The 16,053-nt window shown below is 43.3% G+C and overlaps 1 protein-coding gene across 1 annotated transcript; it reads left to right on the top strand.

Annotated features, from left to right (window-relative positions):
* Nucleotides 1–4,597: 4,597 nt before the first annotated feature.
* TSR2 (TSR2 ribosome maturation factor) lies at nt 4,598–15,300 on the top strand. The gene is made up of 5 exons (XM_063119435.1): nt 4,598–4,690; nt 8,202–8,292; nt 10,374–10,465; nt 13,732–13,905; nt 14,436–15,300. The coding sequence occupies exons 1-5, from the start codon at nt 4,610–4,612 to the stop codon at nt 14,544–14,546; spliced, it is 549 nt and encodes a 182-aa protein (XP_062975505.1). The 5' UTR covers nt 4,598–4,609; the 3' UTR covers nt 14,547–15,300.
* Nucleotides 15,301–16,053: the final 753 nt, after the last annotated feature.

The raw sequence follows: 16,053 nt of genomic DNA, 5'->3' as shown, positions 1-16,053 counted from the left end.
GGTATGAGTCAACAAAGATCGGTGTGAGATGTGTTTTAATGGGTTACAGTTTTTGTGTAGTTGTAAAAAATAAGAAATCTGGATTTTGCATCATTGCCCTGCCAGGACTCGCTGGATCCATGATTTTTATTAAGTCACATCAGGAGTTGATACGTGATTTGAGGGTAGCAGAGAGCAGGAGAATCCAAAATTCCAAGGTCTAGTTGGTTTTTGGAAGGAAAGGATGGGAGGCGCAAAATGCCCAAGGCCACTTTTGTTATCATGCCTGATATTATCAGTCGTAACTAGGTGTAATTGAGGGGATTTCACATTATTTCCCTTGCTTCTCCATTTCTCTCCTCAGGACTGACCTGAAAAGGCTGTGTCATATGTTTGTGGTATGCTTCAGAAAGGCTACCCACTGAGTTTCTATTACTACAGTTCATGAGATTATCCCGTTTGGGGACGGTGTAAAAGCCGGAACGGAACGGAACAGGCCGGAACAGCCCCATTATATTAAAAAATCATACCAAAAACAGTGGCATGTGTTAGCAACACTTGAGAACAATATTTTAGGACTAAAACCATACCAATATTATATCACTATTAACCCCAAAACTCCCAAAACGACGTCCGGAACAGAATGGGATGGCCGGAACGGCCACTAGGGAACGAGCGATATCAACCAAACTCACCAGTCATGCATAACTAAATGGCAGGGATGCAATAAGCCCCAAAAGTTGCCCCGAAACCACGTTCAGATACCCGTTCCAGGCAAAAACGCATATTGCGCAAAACGGGCCGTAATGGCAGCTTCCCAATGAGGTAAGTGAACCAAACTCACCAGATGCACATGACAAGGTGGGATAAATATAGAAAGCTCCAAAAGTTGCCCCCAAACCACGTTCAGACACCCGTTCCAGGCAAAAACGCGTATTGCGCAAAACCGGCCGTAACAGCAGCTTCCCAACGAGGAAAGTAAACCAAACTCACCAGATGCACATAACTAGGTGGGACAAATACAGAAAGCTCCAAACGTTGCCCCAAAACCACGTTCAGATACCCATTCCGGGCAAAAACGTGTACTGCGCAAAACCGGCCGTAACGGCAGCTTCCCAATGAGGTAAGTCAACCAAACTTTTTGTATGTCTCTTTGCACATGTGCTATGCAGTGGCTCACCTGTCCCTTTCCCAGCAGACATGGTGCCTGTACGGCAGTGGATTGCAAATGAACTTCTCAAGCACAAATCATTTCTTCCACGGCCAAGTTTAATGCAGAGACAGCAGCAGAGAATAAAGAAGCAAATAAATCAGAGAGAAATTAAGCAATTCAATAGTCCTGTTTCTAGAAAACCACCGAAAGGAACATTTTCTACAATCCAGTTCTTGTCTTCAGCAATACAACAGTATTACACTTCATCTTGGTCTTTGTGCTTAATGGGTGATCAGTGCAAGAAACCAAAGGACGACACCATGGTTCTGTGCGAGGGAGCATGTCAGGACTGGCACCATCATTCTTGCCTTGAGATAAATCAAGCTTCTTGTGGTATATTCAAATGTCCAAAGTGTTGTGAGAAATGAATAATCTACACTGTAGGCAAAAATTTATGTTAACAGGTGCTATATGTTAGCATTTACATTTACACACACACACACACACACACACACACAGAGAGAGAGAGAGAGAGAGTATAGATATTATGTACATTGTTTTTGTTCTTACTGTTTGTGGTTATTTTTCTTGTATTCATGTTTTCATAAAGAATATGACTAAAGAAGCATATATGTTAATAAAGCTTCAGAACATCACAGCCAATGACAATGGGTTATACTGAATCAAACAAATGGTCAACCTAGCTCCCTCTTATTCACATGGGGCTAACCTATTCAAGACACCTAACATACAATTAAAAATTGTGTGATTGGCTTTTAAAAATAAATGGGGAGGGGAGGGGTACCTGTCAAGATTGTGGAATGTGGGCATTAACGCTTTGTCTCCTGGTGTGATAAGGGTGACCAGATGACCCGGAAAACCCGGGAGACCTCTGGAAAAACGGAGATCTCCAGGGCAACCGGGACTGGCACCCAATTTCTTGGGGGAAAGGGCTGAAGGGGAAGGCCTTCATCAGCCCTGGAAGGGGTTGGGGGCCGTGTTTTTGGACTTCCTGGAATGCAGCCTCCAGTACTCCCATGGCAATCCTCAAAAGACCTGGGCTTTTTTGACAGAACATTTATATCCCACCCGCCACCCAGAAACGCATGGTGAACTACAATGGCCTTTCCCAATTTTGTAATAACCCTGTGGAATAAGTTAGGTTGAAAGATGTGAATAGCCACAGGTCATTGTAAGCTTCATGATGGAATGAGACAGCCCAACCCCAACAATGCCATCATAGACTGATATTTTAAGCACACTACCAAACCACATGACAACTATGGGCTTCTGTAGGAAACCATCTTTGCAGAACTTCACTCTGGATTCTGAGAAAGTTTATTAAATGTTCCAGTTAGTACAATGAAAGTAGTTTATTTGATTGCATTCACACACATAGAAGTTGCCTTTCAAGGCAATTTCCCGACAATAGATAGTGCCTCATTTTCCTCACCCATAATTTTCTTTTCCAGCTAATTTTGGGAATATGAACTATGGCCCGGAATGGGTAACAGAATCTGACTTTCATGGAAATTTCAGAGGTTATTATATCTGTCCCATCTAGTAATGTGCTTCTGGTGAGTTTGGTTGACTTACCTCATTGGGAAGCTGCCGTTACGGCTCGTTTTGGGCAATACAGACTTTTGCCCGGAACGGGTATCTGAACGTGGTTTCGGGGCAAGTTTTGGAGCTTTCTATATTCGTCCCACCTAGTTATGTGCATCCGGTGAGTTTGGTTGACTTTCCTCATTGGGAAGCTGCTGTTACGGCCCGTTTTGCACAATACGCGTTTTTGCCCGGAACGGGTATCTGAACGTGGTTTTGGGGCAACTTTTGGAGCTTTCTATATTTGTCCCACCTTGTCATGTCCATCTGGTGAGTTTGGTTGACATTGGGAAGCTGCTGTTACGGCCCGTTTTGTGCAATACACGTTTTTCCCCGGAACGGGTATCTGAACGTGGTTTTGGGGCAACTTTTGGAGCTTTCTGTATTTGTCCCACCTAGTTATGTGCATCTGGTGAGTTTGGTTCACTTATCTCATTGGGAAGCTGCCATTATGGCCCGTTTTGCGCAATACACATTTTTGCCCGGAACGGGTAACTGAACGTGGTTTTGGGGCAACTTTTGGAGCTTTCTGTATTTGTCCCACCTAGTTATGTGCATCTGGTGAGTTTGGTTCACTTATCTCATTGGGAAGCTGCCGTTACGGCCGATTTTGCGCAATATGCGTTTTTGCCCGGAACGGGTATCTGAACGTGGTTTCGGGGCAACTTTTGTGGCCTATTGCATCCCTGCCATTTAGTTATGCATGTCTGGTGAGTTTGGTTGATATCGCTCGTTCCCTAGTGGCCGTTCCGGCCATCCCATTCTGTTCCGGACGTCGTTTTGGGAGTTCTGGGGTTAATAGTGATATAATATTGGTATGGTTTTAGTCTTAAAATATTGTTCTCAAGTGTTGCTAACACATGCCACTGTTTTTGGTATGGTTTTTTAATATAATGGGGCTGTTCCGGCCTGTTCTGTTCCGTTCCGGCTTTTACACCGTCCCTCCAGTTTGTCCTGATAATGGATGTATTGTTAACACTGTTAACAATTGTATGATATTAACATCATCAACATTATCAACAAATTTATACACTCATTCTGCTATCTACAAAGGTTCATCTTATTAACTCTTTATTGAAAGTAGTTCCTAAATTACATTTTTTTATTGAAGATAAAAGGAATACTAAGTTGCATGCAGCCCAATCCTAAACATGTTTACTCAGTGGTAAACCTTGCTGAATTCCATTGCTCTTTCTCCTTAGTAAGTATGTTTAGGATTGCAACCTCCATGTCACACAGGACTCCTCCATAATGTTTTTTACACCAGAGCTCAGCTTTGTAAGATGTGAAAGGGTAATGAAGAACAGTGTCTCTTTCAAGGCGCAATCCTATGCATATTTGGACAGAAAAGAGTCCTACAACTCTCAACATTCCCCATCATATTTTTTAAAAGAAATTTGCTCCAACTACAGGCATATTCTAAATTCACCGCTTCAAACTTTTTTGACACTTGATGAGCTTAATAACCATCTAAGGAAATAAAAAGATTTGTGGCTGAGTTTAGTTCAAACCTCTAGTTAAATTTCGAAATCTTGTACCCGCCCTCCCCAACCTGGTGCCCTCCAGATGGTTGGACTATAACGCAAATCATCCCCAATTGACCCCGTAGTTGGGAATGGTGGACCTTGTAATCCAACATTGCTGGAGGACATCAGATTGGGGGAAGGCTGCCTTGTCCTATACGCGGGATATGAGTATCCCGCCAGAGTACAGGGTGGGATTGGAACTTTTAGAATTTTTCTGTTCCTGTCGCTTAACAAAGAAGAGCAGATATCGTAGACTCTGCGCGCGTTTCCTTTTGCCTGCCTCCCCATTTCTGCTGCTGTCCATCGATAAATCTGCGGTTGACTTTCTGGCTGCCCACAGCTTGTCATGGCGACGCCGAGGGAGGAGACACGTGGCCTCTTCAGCCAGGCGGTAGAGGCTGTGCTGGACAGCTGGCCTGTCTTGCAGGTAGGATTCTTTTAGCCCGGGCGGAGAAACTGTCGGCGAGGAGCTAGGACAGTGGCAGCACTAAAGGGGGGAAGTGGCACCAAAGTGTATTTCTGGGGCGGCATGTAAGTGAAAAATGCCTTTCCTTCAAATAGTCCCAGGGGTCCAGCAATGGCGGCAGAGGGGGCAAGCTCTTTATCTGGCCCGCCGTCCTCTGGCATCGTCTGTGAGCTTGGATAACAGCAATACCGAGGCAAAACCGGCCGTGGCATCTTGAGACGGATTCGTTGGGTTATGACGCTTTATAGTAGGCGCGCCCTGTGTAGTAGACCCACTGGAATAGATGTCATTTCTAGAGGGTAGCCGAATCAGCCTGTTGTAGCAATAACAACAAAAAGTATTGTGGCACCTTAAAGACTTAACATTTTTAAGTCTCAGGCTGTAGGGTGACCATATGAAAAGGAGGACAGGGCTCCTGTTTCTTTAACAGTTGCATAGAAAAGGAAATTTCAGCAGGTGTCATTTGTATATATGGAGAACCTGGTGAAATTCCCTCTTCATCACAACAATTAAAGCTGCAGGAGCTATACTAGAGTGACCAGATTTAAAAGAGGGCAGGACACCTGCAGCTTTAACAGTTGTGATGAAGAGGAAATTTCACCAGGTTCTCCATATGTACAAATGACACCTGCTGAAAATCCCTTTTCAATACAACTTTTCAATACAGGAGCCCTGTCCTCCTTTTCATATGGTCACCCTATCTCAGGTACAAATTCGGTTCGCAGTCACCAGCAACCAGACCACATAATAAGAAAACAGGTAGGATAGCTATTTTAAAAACAACGAAGAATAGTGTCACCTTAAAGACTACCAGTTTTATTCTATCATAAGCTTCTGTGAACTATAGCCCAGTTCAACAGATGTGTGGAGTATTATGGAGAGCTTCTGGTTTACACTACAGTACATGGGGGTGGGGTGGGGTGATGATGGAGATTGTAAACAGTGAGGTCAGAAGGAAATTAAATGCAGGAAGTAGTCACAGTGACAATCATAATAATACCCCATGCCCATTGCAATCATAATAATACTCCATTCATCTGATGAACTAGGCTATAGTCCATGAAAGCTTGTGATAGAATAAAATTGGTACTCTTCAAGGGGCCCTTCATTGTTTTTAAAATAGATATAGTACCTGTTTTCTTACTGTATGCCATTAGAGCCCACAGAGGCTGCCCATTCATTTGTGCTGCTTATAGTAGGGACTTCGGATGGAGGCTTCCTAACATTATCAGAAGGCATTGTGCAGCTATTCCATCTTTTCTTTCTTAACTTATTATCTGTAGTAAGAAAAAAAACAATGGAAAAAGCAGTGGGAAAACACTGCAAAGCGGAGGATGATGTTGTCTGGACCTCCTCTAAATGATGCAAGGGAATTGCACATTAAAAGCCTCCTCTGAAAGCACCCCAAAGTGGGCAGATACAGACTTGTTGGGGCTACTTCTGTTTCTTCCCCTGGAACCAGAAGATCTACCATTCAGAGTCAGGCACAAAAGTCATATACTTAGAACTAAAGAACAATGTGGCTCTGTGTACATTCTAAGCCTAGGAATTTGTTTTCAGTACTAGAACTGAACTGAGTTCACATAAAAGTCCACTAATAGTTACCCCAAACTTTCTTCATTATAGCAGTCTAGTTTAGGTGGAAAGGGTTGTTGCTATTGTTAAACAATTGGGCATCAGAAAGCTTTGCTGAACTGCCAGTAGATCTCCGTCTTCCTTCTGCCTCACCCTGACTTATACCGTGTGATAAGCTCTTTGTACATTCAGTCTAATTTCTTTTATCAAATGTTGAGGGATACAATGTAGAACCTCAATGTAGAAATTATGGCATCCCAATAGCCAAATCCCATTTAAACTCAGGTAGAATAACAATGTAGATCGACCACCAATTCTCATAGGAATGGTAGACAAAGAAGTTCCTTTTTGTCGTAACAAACTTAACATTTCTTTTCCTCTGGAATTTGGATGGTACTGGCCCAGTAATGCATCACCGTAGCCATTTCTCTCACGTGCTGGTTCTTTTTTTATTGAAAGCCCAACCATGACGACATTTTCATACAATGGTAAAGCTGCAATCTTGTGTGCACGTACTCCGGAGGAAGTTCAGTTGACCACCATTGGACTTGCTTCTGAGTAAAAATGCAAAGGATTAAGCTGTATTTGGGTTTGATACGCTCTTGTGTTCTCCATGCACACACATGAATGCTGGTAACACATTTTTCTATGACCATAGCTTCATTTTATATTAGCAAAATTAAGTCCTCATATACCTGCAACAAGAATGTGATGATATCCCTGAGCCAACTGCATATGGAACAAGAATGGGAGAATTGAAAGTAGATCAATCAGTTCCTTGGGGTTTCAGTGGCTAGTACATTCTATAAAACATTTATCAATTTCAGAATGCGCCTAGAAAGGGGATTATATATGTTACCAAAGCACACAGCTGGTGTTCAGCCAGCCTGATAGGTGCAGTTGAATGGCATGCAACTATGTCCCTGATCATGGAAATATTAATGCAGTTGAAAACTTATAGCTGTAATCTAATGAAACTCACTTGAGAATAGTGAGATTTTTAAATAAACAAGAACCAGGAGCTTTGGAATAATCAGGGGTATAGCATTTTAAAATGTGTTTTTTTAGCGGTAACATAGCAATAGGTTCTTTATGCACCCTGTAAACCTAGTTCACACAAGGCAGTTGAAGGCTGGAACAGTTAGGAGAGAGCTGTCAGTCATGCCCTTCCCTTTTGTGCTTTGGGCTGGCTGCCTGCCTGATACATAAGAATATACATATTTCTCCTTCAACTTAGAAACAAAAAAAAGGACAGGGATTATTGGGTGTGAGGTGTTGATGGTGTTGCAGTTGCTAACTAATATGCATCTGTCACTGCCATAACTCCACCAGCATTAAAGGATGAAGTGGCTTTTCCCTAATTCATCTTCTGAAACCATGCAGAAAACCTGAGTAACTTTTGCTTTATATTTAGAACTCCATTAGGACTGAAAAGGCATGTTTTGAGTAGGGTGACCATATGAAAATGAGGACAGGGCTCCTGTATCTTTAACAGTTGCATAGAAAAGGGAATTTCAGCAGGTGTCATTTGTATATATGGAGAACCTGGTGAAATTCCCTTTTCATCACAACAGTTAAAGCTGCAGGAGCTATACTAGAGTGACCAGATTTAAAAGAGGGCAGGGCACCTGTAGCTTTAACTGTTGCGATGAAGAGGAAATTTCCCCAGATTCCCCATATATACAAATGACACCTGCTGAAATTCCCTTTTCAATACAACTGTTAAAGATACAGGAGCCCTGTCCTCCTTTTCATATGGTCACCCTAGTTTTGAGGGCAGTGAAGGTATTAACAAACCAGCTCTGCCGCTCTTAAAAGGTGTTGCCTTATTAACTGGAAGTTTGTTTATTGCAGAATTGCCCATTTATGAATTTGACCTTGTCTTCTTCTGATGCAGATTGCAGTTGAAAATGGCTTTGGAGGAGCGTACAGCCAAGAGAAAGCTGAATGGATGGTGGGGGCTGTGGAGGAGTACTTCCAAAGCAATGGTGAGGTGCTATTGAATCAGGCGGTAGATTCTTGCGGCTATGAATGCCGTTTCCTCTACTGTCTATGGTGTGCCCAAAATAGGGACAATGGTCTGACCCAAGTTAAAACTGGATCCTTACATCACTAGTTGAAACTGGAGAGCCTCATCCTTATCTGAGTCTTTTCTGTGCTTTGACGGGTATGCTAGATGCTCCTGGATTATAATAGCTCGACCGCAGTGGTTCAGGCTTTGGTAACTGCAAGATTAGATTATTGTAATGTGCTCTATGTTGGGCTACCCTCAGTTTTGGTTTGGAAACTACAGCTGGTGCAGGACACAGCTGCGAGGTAAGTAATGAGGGGCAAGTAACGACAATATGTTACACCTCTGCTAAAAGAATTGCCCTGACTGCCAGCAAGCTACTGGACCAAGTTCAAGGTTTTATCATTAGCATATAAAGCCCTAAACAAGTTGGGATCAGCTTATCTTAGGGATCACTTCACCCCTTACATCCTTGCTTGGTCTTTGCAATCCTCAGAAGGAACACTTCTGAAGATACTGCATGCTCCTGAGGTCTCTTCCGGCAGGCCTACCCAGATGAATTTTAAACCTAAGAATTTTAAGATGCTGTGATTGTTATTTTAATATTGCATTGGTCTTATATGCTCTTTTAAGTAATTTTATGTATTATATTGTGTTTGGTGTTGTTCCCTGCCTCAATCCAGAGGGAGAGTCAGGTAATAAATACATTTTTAAAATTATTGTATTATTGGGCATTTAGTGTTATAGCACCTGGCCTCTGGAACACACTCCCTATTACAGATGGGGGGGGGGGGAACTCAGGCCCAGGGGCAGATCCAGCCCTCCGGAGTTCCTCAGATGACCACACTCCCTTCCCTTTCTCCACAATCCTTGGCTTAGGTGTAGCTTTTTTCCTCCATTCTAAAAAGTTGAAATGCCTCCCTTAAGGCTTAATTACTGGCAGAAAGAGCTTTAAGATAGAATACGCTGGCATTTTTTTAAAAAAAATGGCTCCTCCCCCTTTGCCTTTGCTCCCACCCACCACTAGAATGCAGCCCCTAGAGCATCTCCGAAATTTAATTGGACTCTTGGGCTGAAAGGGGTTACCGACCTCTGCCCTATTAACATCAGGCAGGCATCTAGTTTTGACTTTCAGCCGCCTGTTTAAGACCTACCTTTTTGAGCAAGCCTGCCCAGAGGTGTAACCCTGCTACTTATAACTATAGCTTTATTGTTCAACAGTAATTATTTTATCGTTATATTATTATGTTAATGACTTTGATAATCTTATTGGAAAGTGGTATATAAATGTGTATTAAATAAACATGGTGGGGCCCGGATTTAATTTTGTGACAACATGGCGGGCGTCCGAAGTCAGACTGGTCTCACTATGTTCTATCTTAGAAACAGCAGCAACAGAGCTATTTGGCACAAGGGTTAGCAATTTGCTCATTTGGTCTTATCCTAAACCAGGATCCTCGCTGGGTCAAGAAAAACTGTCTGAACATCCTAAAACGGAACAGAGACAAAGCAGACACAGTAGAGTCATCATCGTTATTACAATTTTGAAAACTCAGAAGAGCATGTAAATTAAATTTGAAGTGTCTCTAAGTGGCTAGTTATGAACACCTTCGATCCCAGGAGAAAGGCTATTTTACCAGAGATCTGGGATCAAGGACTCCCCCATCTTGTGTATGATTACAGCTGGGAGGAAGCGCATTGCAGGCCTTTATCCCCAGTTTAGAGAGCACAGTTGGGGTATGGTGGGTTACCGCAGGGAAGGGCATGGGCTGAGTCCCTTTGTTACCCTTAGGGAATATCCGATCATGAGCATCTTGGGGCATGCGTGGCTCAGTGGTAGAGTACATGCTTTGCATGCAGAAGGTCCCAGGTTCCATCTCCGGCATCTCCAGGTAGGGCTGGAAAAACTGCCTGCAACCCTTGAGAGCCATTGCTGTCAATGAGCGTTGACAACACTGGGCTTGATGGATCAAGGGCCTGGCTCAGTATAAGGCAGCTTCCTGTGCTTGAAATCTTTCCCCTTTGCATTACTTGACTCCATGTCTACCTTTTCTGCAGCTGACCTGGAGCCTGAAGAGATAGAAGATTTCCTTGCTGAGTTGATGAACAATGAATTCGACACTAGGGTAGAAGATGGAAGCCTGGCTCAGGTATTTCATATGCTAGGCTATAAAGAAAGGAAAATTCTGACCTTTCCTTCCTCTCCTCTCCACCTGAATCCCAGTGGCACTCTGGGATATGTGACTGATAGGATAGAAAGATATGGTGCTTTGGGGGCATGGTCATGTAAATTCCCCCGGCCATGTCACTTTTTCGAAAGCATAAAATAGACCCAGATCTTTCTCTACCACTGGCTACTCCGTGAGTATTAGGGTTTCAGTCACCATGAGAGCAAGCATGCATGACTGTTTGCTGTCTCACAGTGCTGTTTCTTAAGTCGTATTCCTCTGTATCTCTCCATATTGCAGCTGGGGGCTTAGATGACTGAATGCTGTTTCAAATTAAATAGTAGTAGTAGCGATCTCCAGCCACAAAACTATCATGCCAGGGTACAACTTTTCTCCCTTGCATCTAGTACATCCAGGAAATGGTTTTGCAAGGTGAAGCTGTCAGCCATAGGAGCATTTTTCCCAGTTTGAAACAGATTAACCTCACCTGCTGTTTGTGCGATCCAGGCCTTGGTGTCAGATGGGATTCTTCCTGCAGGTCATGGAGAGATCTATAGGTCTTCTTCTCCTGTTACTTTCTTCTTGGTTCATAGGGGACTTCGCACCTTCTAACTTTTCTCCCTACTCTGTAATTAGCCAGAGGTAGTCTTCTTAGTTATGCTCATCTTACTGTATTGCAGTATTTATTCACACTCTTGATTGGTCCAATGCGGGGTTGGTTTTGACAGCCTACCCAGTTAGTCTGCCTGCAAAAGTTCTTTTTAGTAAGGCATGTAGGCTCTGATGAGTCCATCCTGATGTTTGGACATCTTAAAAACCAAGGACTGGAAGGGACCAGGTGGTCATCAAGTCCAAACACTCACTCCAAGGCAGGACACACATCATGCCAACATCCCATAAATGAACCCACATAATCCATCACCGTGAAGTGTCACAACCAGCGAACAAGGGTGCAAGTCACACAAAAAGCTCCAGGAATACTAGCCATTCTGATCTGAGGCCAGTCATTCTCAGCCTCCTCCCCTTCATACAGTAACTAGAGCTCATTGTGAAGGAACCCATACACTAACTCTCCCCCAAAAGAAAATATAGGGTAGGGATCTTAGCCTAGTATAAGGCAAAACCAAAACTCCTCAGCCATAGAGATGAAGCTGACAAGTTGACTGCAAGCTAAATAAATAATGCACTATAAATTGAAGACTTTGCCTTTTACAAACTACTCTGCAAGTATGAGTAGGGGCGGGGGAATCATTTTAAAAAAACCGGAGAGGAAAAAGAAACTGGGATTCTCAGCAATCTGATGGATACACTCAGTACAGTGCTGGAAGCCAAATTCTGGAACTTGCATTGCAATCACGGAAAACCTGCTTAGGCTCTTGTGTTAGAGAGTTGACATTCTCACCATGTTAAGCCCCTTTTGATTTGGACCGATTCTTCTGCCCTTACAGGTAAGGGTTGCTTTCTTTATCACACCTCCCCTTCCTATTCTCCCTGTTTCATTATAATCCTGCCCAGAGATGTTAAGAGGTTTTAACCTACCCTCCCGTCCCTGAATGAACTGGTCGCCATTTACCACTGCGGGGCACTGTTGCTCCATACACGGAGGTTTTTCAAATGCGTATAGAGAGGGTGTGTGAGAAATCCACTCCCTCTGGCTTTTGGGGGCAGATTTCTCCGATCTGCACCAGATACCATTTGTGTCCATCCAGAACTCAACATACCTTAACAGACCGGGGGAAAAACACATCTGAAAAAAATGTGACCATTTGAAAAGTCCTCAAGTAAAAAAAATGCCTGTTTAAAAAATGTGTGAAAACATGCTTTAGTTGATACAGTGTGTACAAAAATTCGCACAATTGAAAAAAGCACATAAAACACACTTTTTAAAAAAGCCAAAAAATCCTCTTAAAAACCCCATCCATAAAGAACTAGCAAAGCCCAGACTTGAAGGAAGCCTGTGGAAATGGACTTGACCAATCCACCCATGACAGTCATTGTGCTTTTATGTTGTATTTTATATCGTATTTTTATACTGTTTGTTTTATACTTTGAATGGTTTTTAATTTTTGTGAACTGCCCTGAGAGCTTCAGCTATTGGGCGGTATAAAAATGCAGGAAAGGAAAGAAAATGTCAGATCACGTTGCATGCTAGATGGAGCCAAATACTTCTCCTTTTGCGTAGTACAGCAAAGAGAGGCATTGGAGGATTCCACTAGACAAAATGTACACTTCCCTTTTTTTCTATGTCAGTTGAGAGACAATGTATTGGAGCAGCTAGAGCAGCCTCCCCCAACCTGGTGCCCTTCAGATGTATTGGATTACAACTCCCATCATCCCCATCCAGTTAGGGCCATGTTGGCTGTAGATGATGGGAGTTGTAACCCAACACATCTGGAGGACACCAAGTTGGTGAAGGGTAGCCTAAAACATTAAACGAGTTGATGCTAAATTCAAATTATTGCTTAGTTACAAGTGACCTTGGTCAATTACTCTCAGCCTAACCTTCCATACAGGTTTGAAGTGAGGATACCATCAGGAAAAGAGAGGGCCATAATATAATCTACTCTGAACTCCTTAGAGGAATAAATAAATAATATTTATCATTGTCAATCTTTCATGGCTATCGAATGTTGATGACCCTGAACCAAAATATCTTAAAGGCACAATCCTACACATGTTTAGACCGAAAAATGATCTACAGTTCCTAGCTCGCTGGCTGGGTCATGCTGGGAATTGTAGACCGTTTTTTCCATCTAAACATGCATAGGATTGTGCCCTTACTTGCAAAGACAGTTAAGCAACACTGATTTGCATTTGGGCCTGAATCCCAGCTATTCCTCTGGCTTGGAATGGTTAAAAATAGCCATTGCCTTGAAAGCTATTTTATCAGTCCTGCTTTCTGGAAAACTAAGGAAGGTCATTGCCACATTCCCAGATCACGACACTGGAGGGATATTTTATGTCAAGACCCTGCAATTCTGGACTCTGTTTGTGGGGCAAGTGTGCTAAGTATCTCCTTCATTATCTAGTATTATTAATGCTGTTATGACTGCTAGCTACAGCAGTAAGCACTCGAGATAGTTGTAAGAGTAAGAACTCCTGCTTTAGGTTCTCCGCTCTGTGAACGGTGTGTGTTCTAATGGGATAGAAGAAAGACATGCTCCTACTGTCATCTCTAGAGTGCTTGGCTTGGGAATGGTCCTGCACTGTTTGCTGAAAGGAATTTTGTCCCTCTTCCCACACGGTAGGTAAGCCAGCAACTGTGCCTGTTCTTCAGTCAGTGCCAGCAGGGAGACAGTGCAGCAGTGCATGAAGCCATTCTCCGACTGACCCAGAAGAAGCAAGAGGCTAAGATGGCTGCTTCAAAATCCCAGGCAGCTCAAGAAAGCAGCAGTAACAAGGAAGAGGAGACCAAGGAAGAGGTATTGCAAATACTGCTCTGAAAACTAAACCTGAGCCCATTAGTCCGTCTGTATGCAAACCAGCTTGTTTCGCCTCCTCTGAGCTGCAGGCCTTGTTCCAAACCTTCACTTAGAGGGGTGGTCTGAGGATAGTGGGATAAGAAGGGTTAAAGAATGCCATTAAAGAAAGACGACTGGTTTTCAGATTGCAGAGCAAAGCCCCCGATGAGTGGAGCCTTCTGCATGTACTCCCTGTAAACGTGTCAGATGACTATTAAAAATCCATTCTAGATCCAGCTTTTAATACCGCAGTTGTGTAGATACACGTGGGGATCATGGCTCCTTAGGCTTGCCCAGTAACCGGCTGCTCCCAAGCCTGTCCGCTAGTTAATGCCAAGGACTACTCCCTTGGTATTTGTCAAACGGGGAGGTTAGAAGCTGTTTTAACAAAGAACTTTTTTTAAAAAAAAACTACAATTGCATATACTTGTAGAAGACAGTCAGTAAGGGCTAGTCCAACCATTTAACAGGTCTGCTTTCTCCCTCCCCAGGCCATGGACTGCAGTACCACTCCCAGCACAAATGGACCACAACGCAGCACCCCTCCACCTCCACCAAGCACAGAGACCGAAGATGGTTGGACCTTGGTGAGGAAGAAATAGAAATGAAGAGCAGGAGCCAAAGACCATGAGTGTAGGATTCCTGCATAGACTAGTGCTGCAAGGAGTTGTTTGTTTCCATGGCTTGGGTGTTTCTTTACAAAGTGCTGAAGGAAGCAACTTGGATAGCAGAGGTGTGTTTTTTTGGGTGGGGGGTCATGGGTTAGGCTCTCCACTCCAGCCTGCATTTATTGTGCACACTCCACTGTTAGTGCCTTTGCTCCTGACCTAGCAGAAGCTGACCTGCACTTAATAGGTTCTAGACTCAATAGCATGAAGGCCTTCCGGTCCTTGAAGTTGTTCTGGATCCGTTCTCTTCCTAGGGTTTGTAATGGCAGATAGCAGCCGTATAGATTCTTTGGCAGGGAAAGACCTTCCTCCGTGCCCAATTCACAGCCTGTCTGGTGTGAGGCACTTGTTTCAGGATGTCCCTTGCCCCGTCAAGTAGCCCAACACCTGGAAGACCAAAGCGGGCCAGCCTCTCTCTTCCATCCCAACCCCAGAAGGGAAAGTGTGCGTGCTCGCCCTTACTCAAGCAAAGAAATGAATTTAACAGAAAAACAAAATCCTGTATTTAAAAAAAAAAATTATGGACAATGGAAAACAAAATCCAACAATGAAACTAGAAAGTAAAATGAACAATACACAAATCTCGGTTGTGGGACAGGGGCACTTCTGTCAATAGAAGCTCCCCTTCCCTCACCTCTGTAGTGGCCAGCCACTGTACATGAGCAACAATAAAATATTATTTTGGTAAGATTTTGTATATCCCTTAATACTGAGGCTTTTTTTAATATAAAAGTTACATGCACTAGCTCTACACCATGGGGGGAGGACGAAGAACAGGGATGGGCACCACCAGGAAACCTACATAAAACAAGGCAAGGGGTCAGTTTTCAAAAAGGGACACACAAACACCCCTCACTTGTAAGTTAAAACAGTACTGGCAAGGGTGGGGGGAGAAATATCTGTGGGGTCATAGGAACATACAAGATGGTCCAATTAAGGATCAGAATAGAACTCAAGGATGTCAGCGATTTTAAGTGCATTGTATCAAGGAAGGGAAGCAACTGCATTTGAGAAAAGTGTGTGTGTGTGAGTGTGTGTGAGACAGGTTTGATCTGCCTCTTGTAAATAATCACCCCTTCCTTTGGCATAATTGACTGGAAGCATCTCCTGCACAAGCACTGTGTTGGATGGCACAGGGCTTGCTTATTCAAAAGCCAGCTGCGAACACCGGTCTTATTTGCTGTTATAGGTAGATGTTCAGGTCAGGGGCAGCATCTCTTAAGAAAACCAGCAGCTGGGACAAAGAAAAGGAGAATGGCTATTTCACTGTAACATCCTGGTAGTGAGGTTCCTGAAGCACCAAATGTACTTTTTGTTGTTGTTTTTCTAAAAATCAAAGCATGAACATAAATCATATTTCAATAACATTTTTTTTCCTTCAGCAGCATCAAAAACCAGCATCAAAAAAATTATGAGGCCCAGGCCAGACAGCTGAGAAGGG

The sequence above is a fragment of the Elgaria multicarinata genome, chromosome 3 (genome assembly GCF_023053635.1).
Source record: "Elgaria multicarinata webbii isolate HBS135686 ecotype San Diego chromosome 3, rElgMul1.1.pri, whole genome shotgun sequence".
Classification (NCBI taxonomy): Eukaryota; Metazoa; Chordata; class Lepidosauria; order Squamata; family Anguidae; genus Elgaria; species Elgaria multicarinata.
This window is presented reverse-complemented; position numbering and strand designations above follow the sequence as displayed.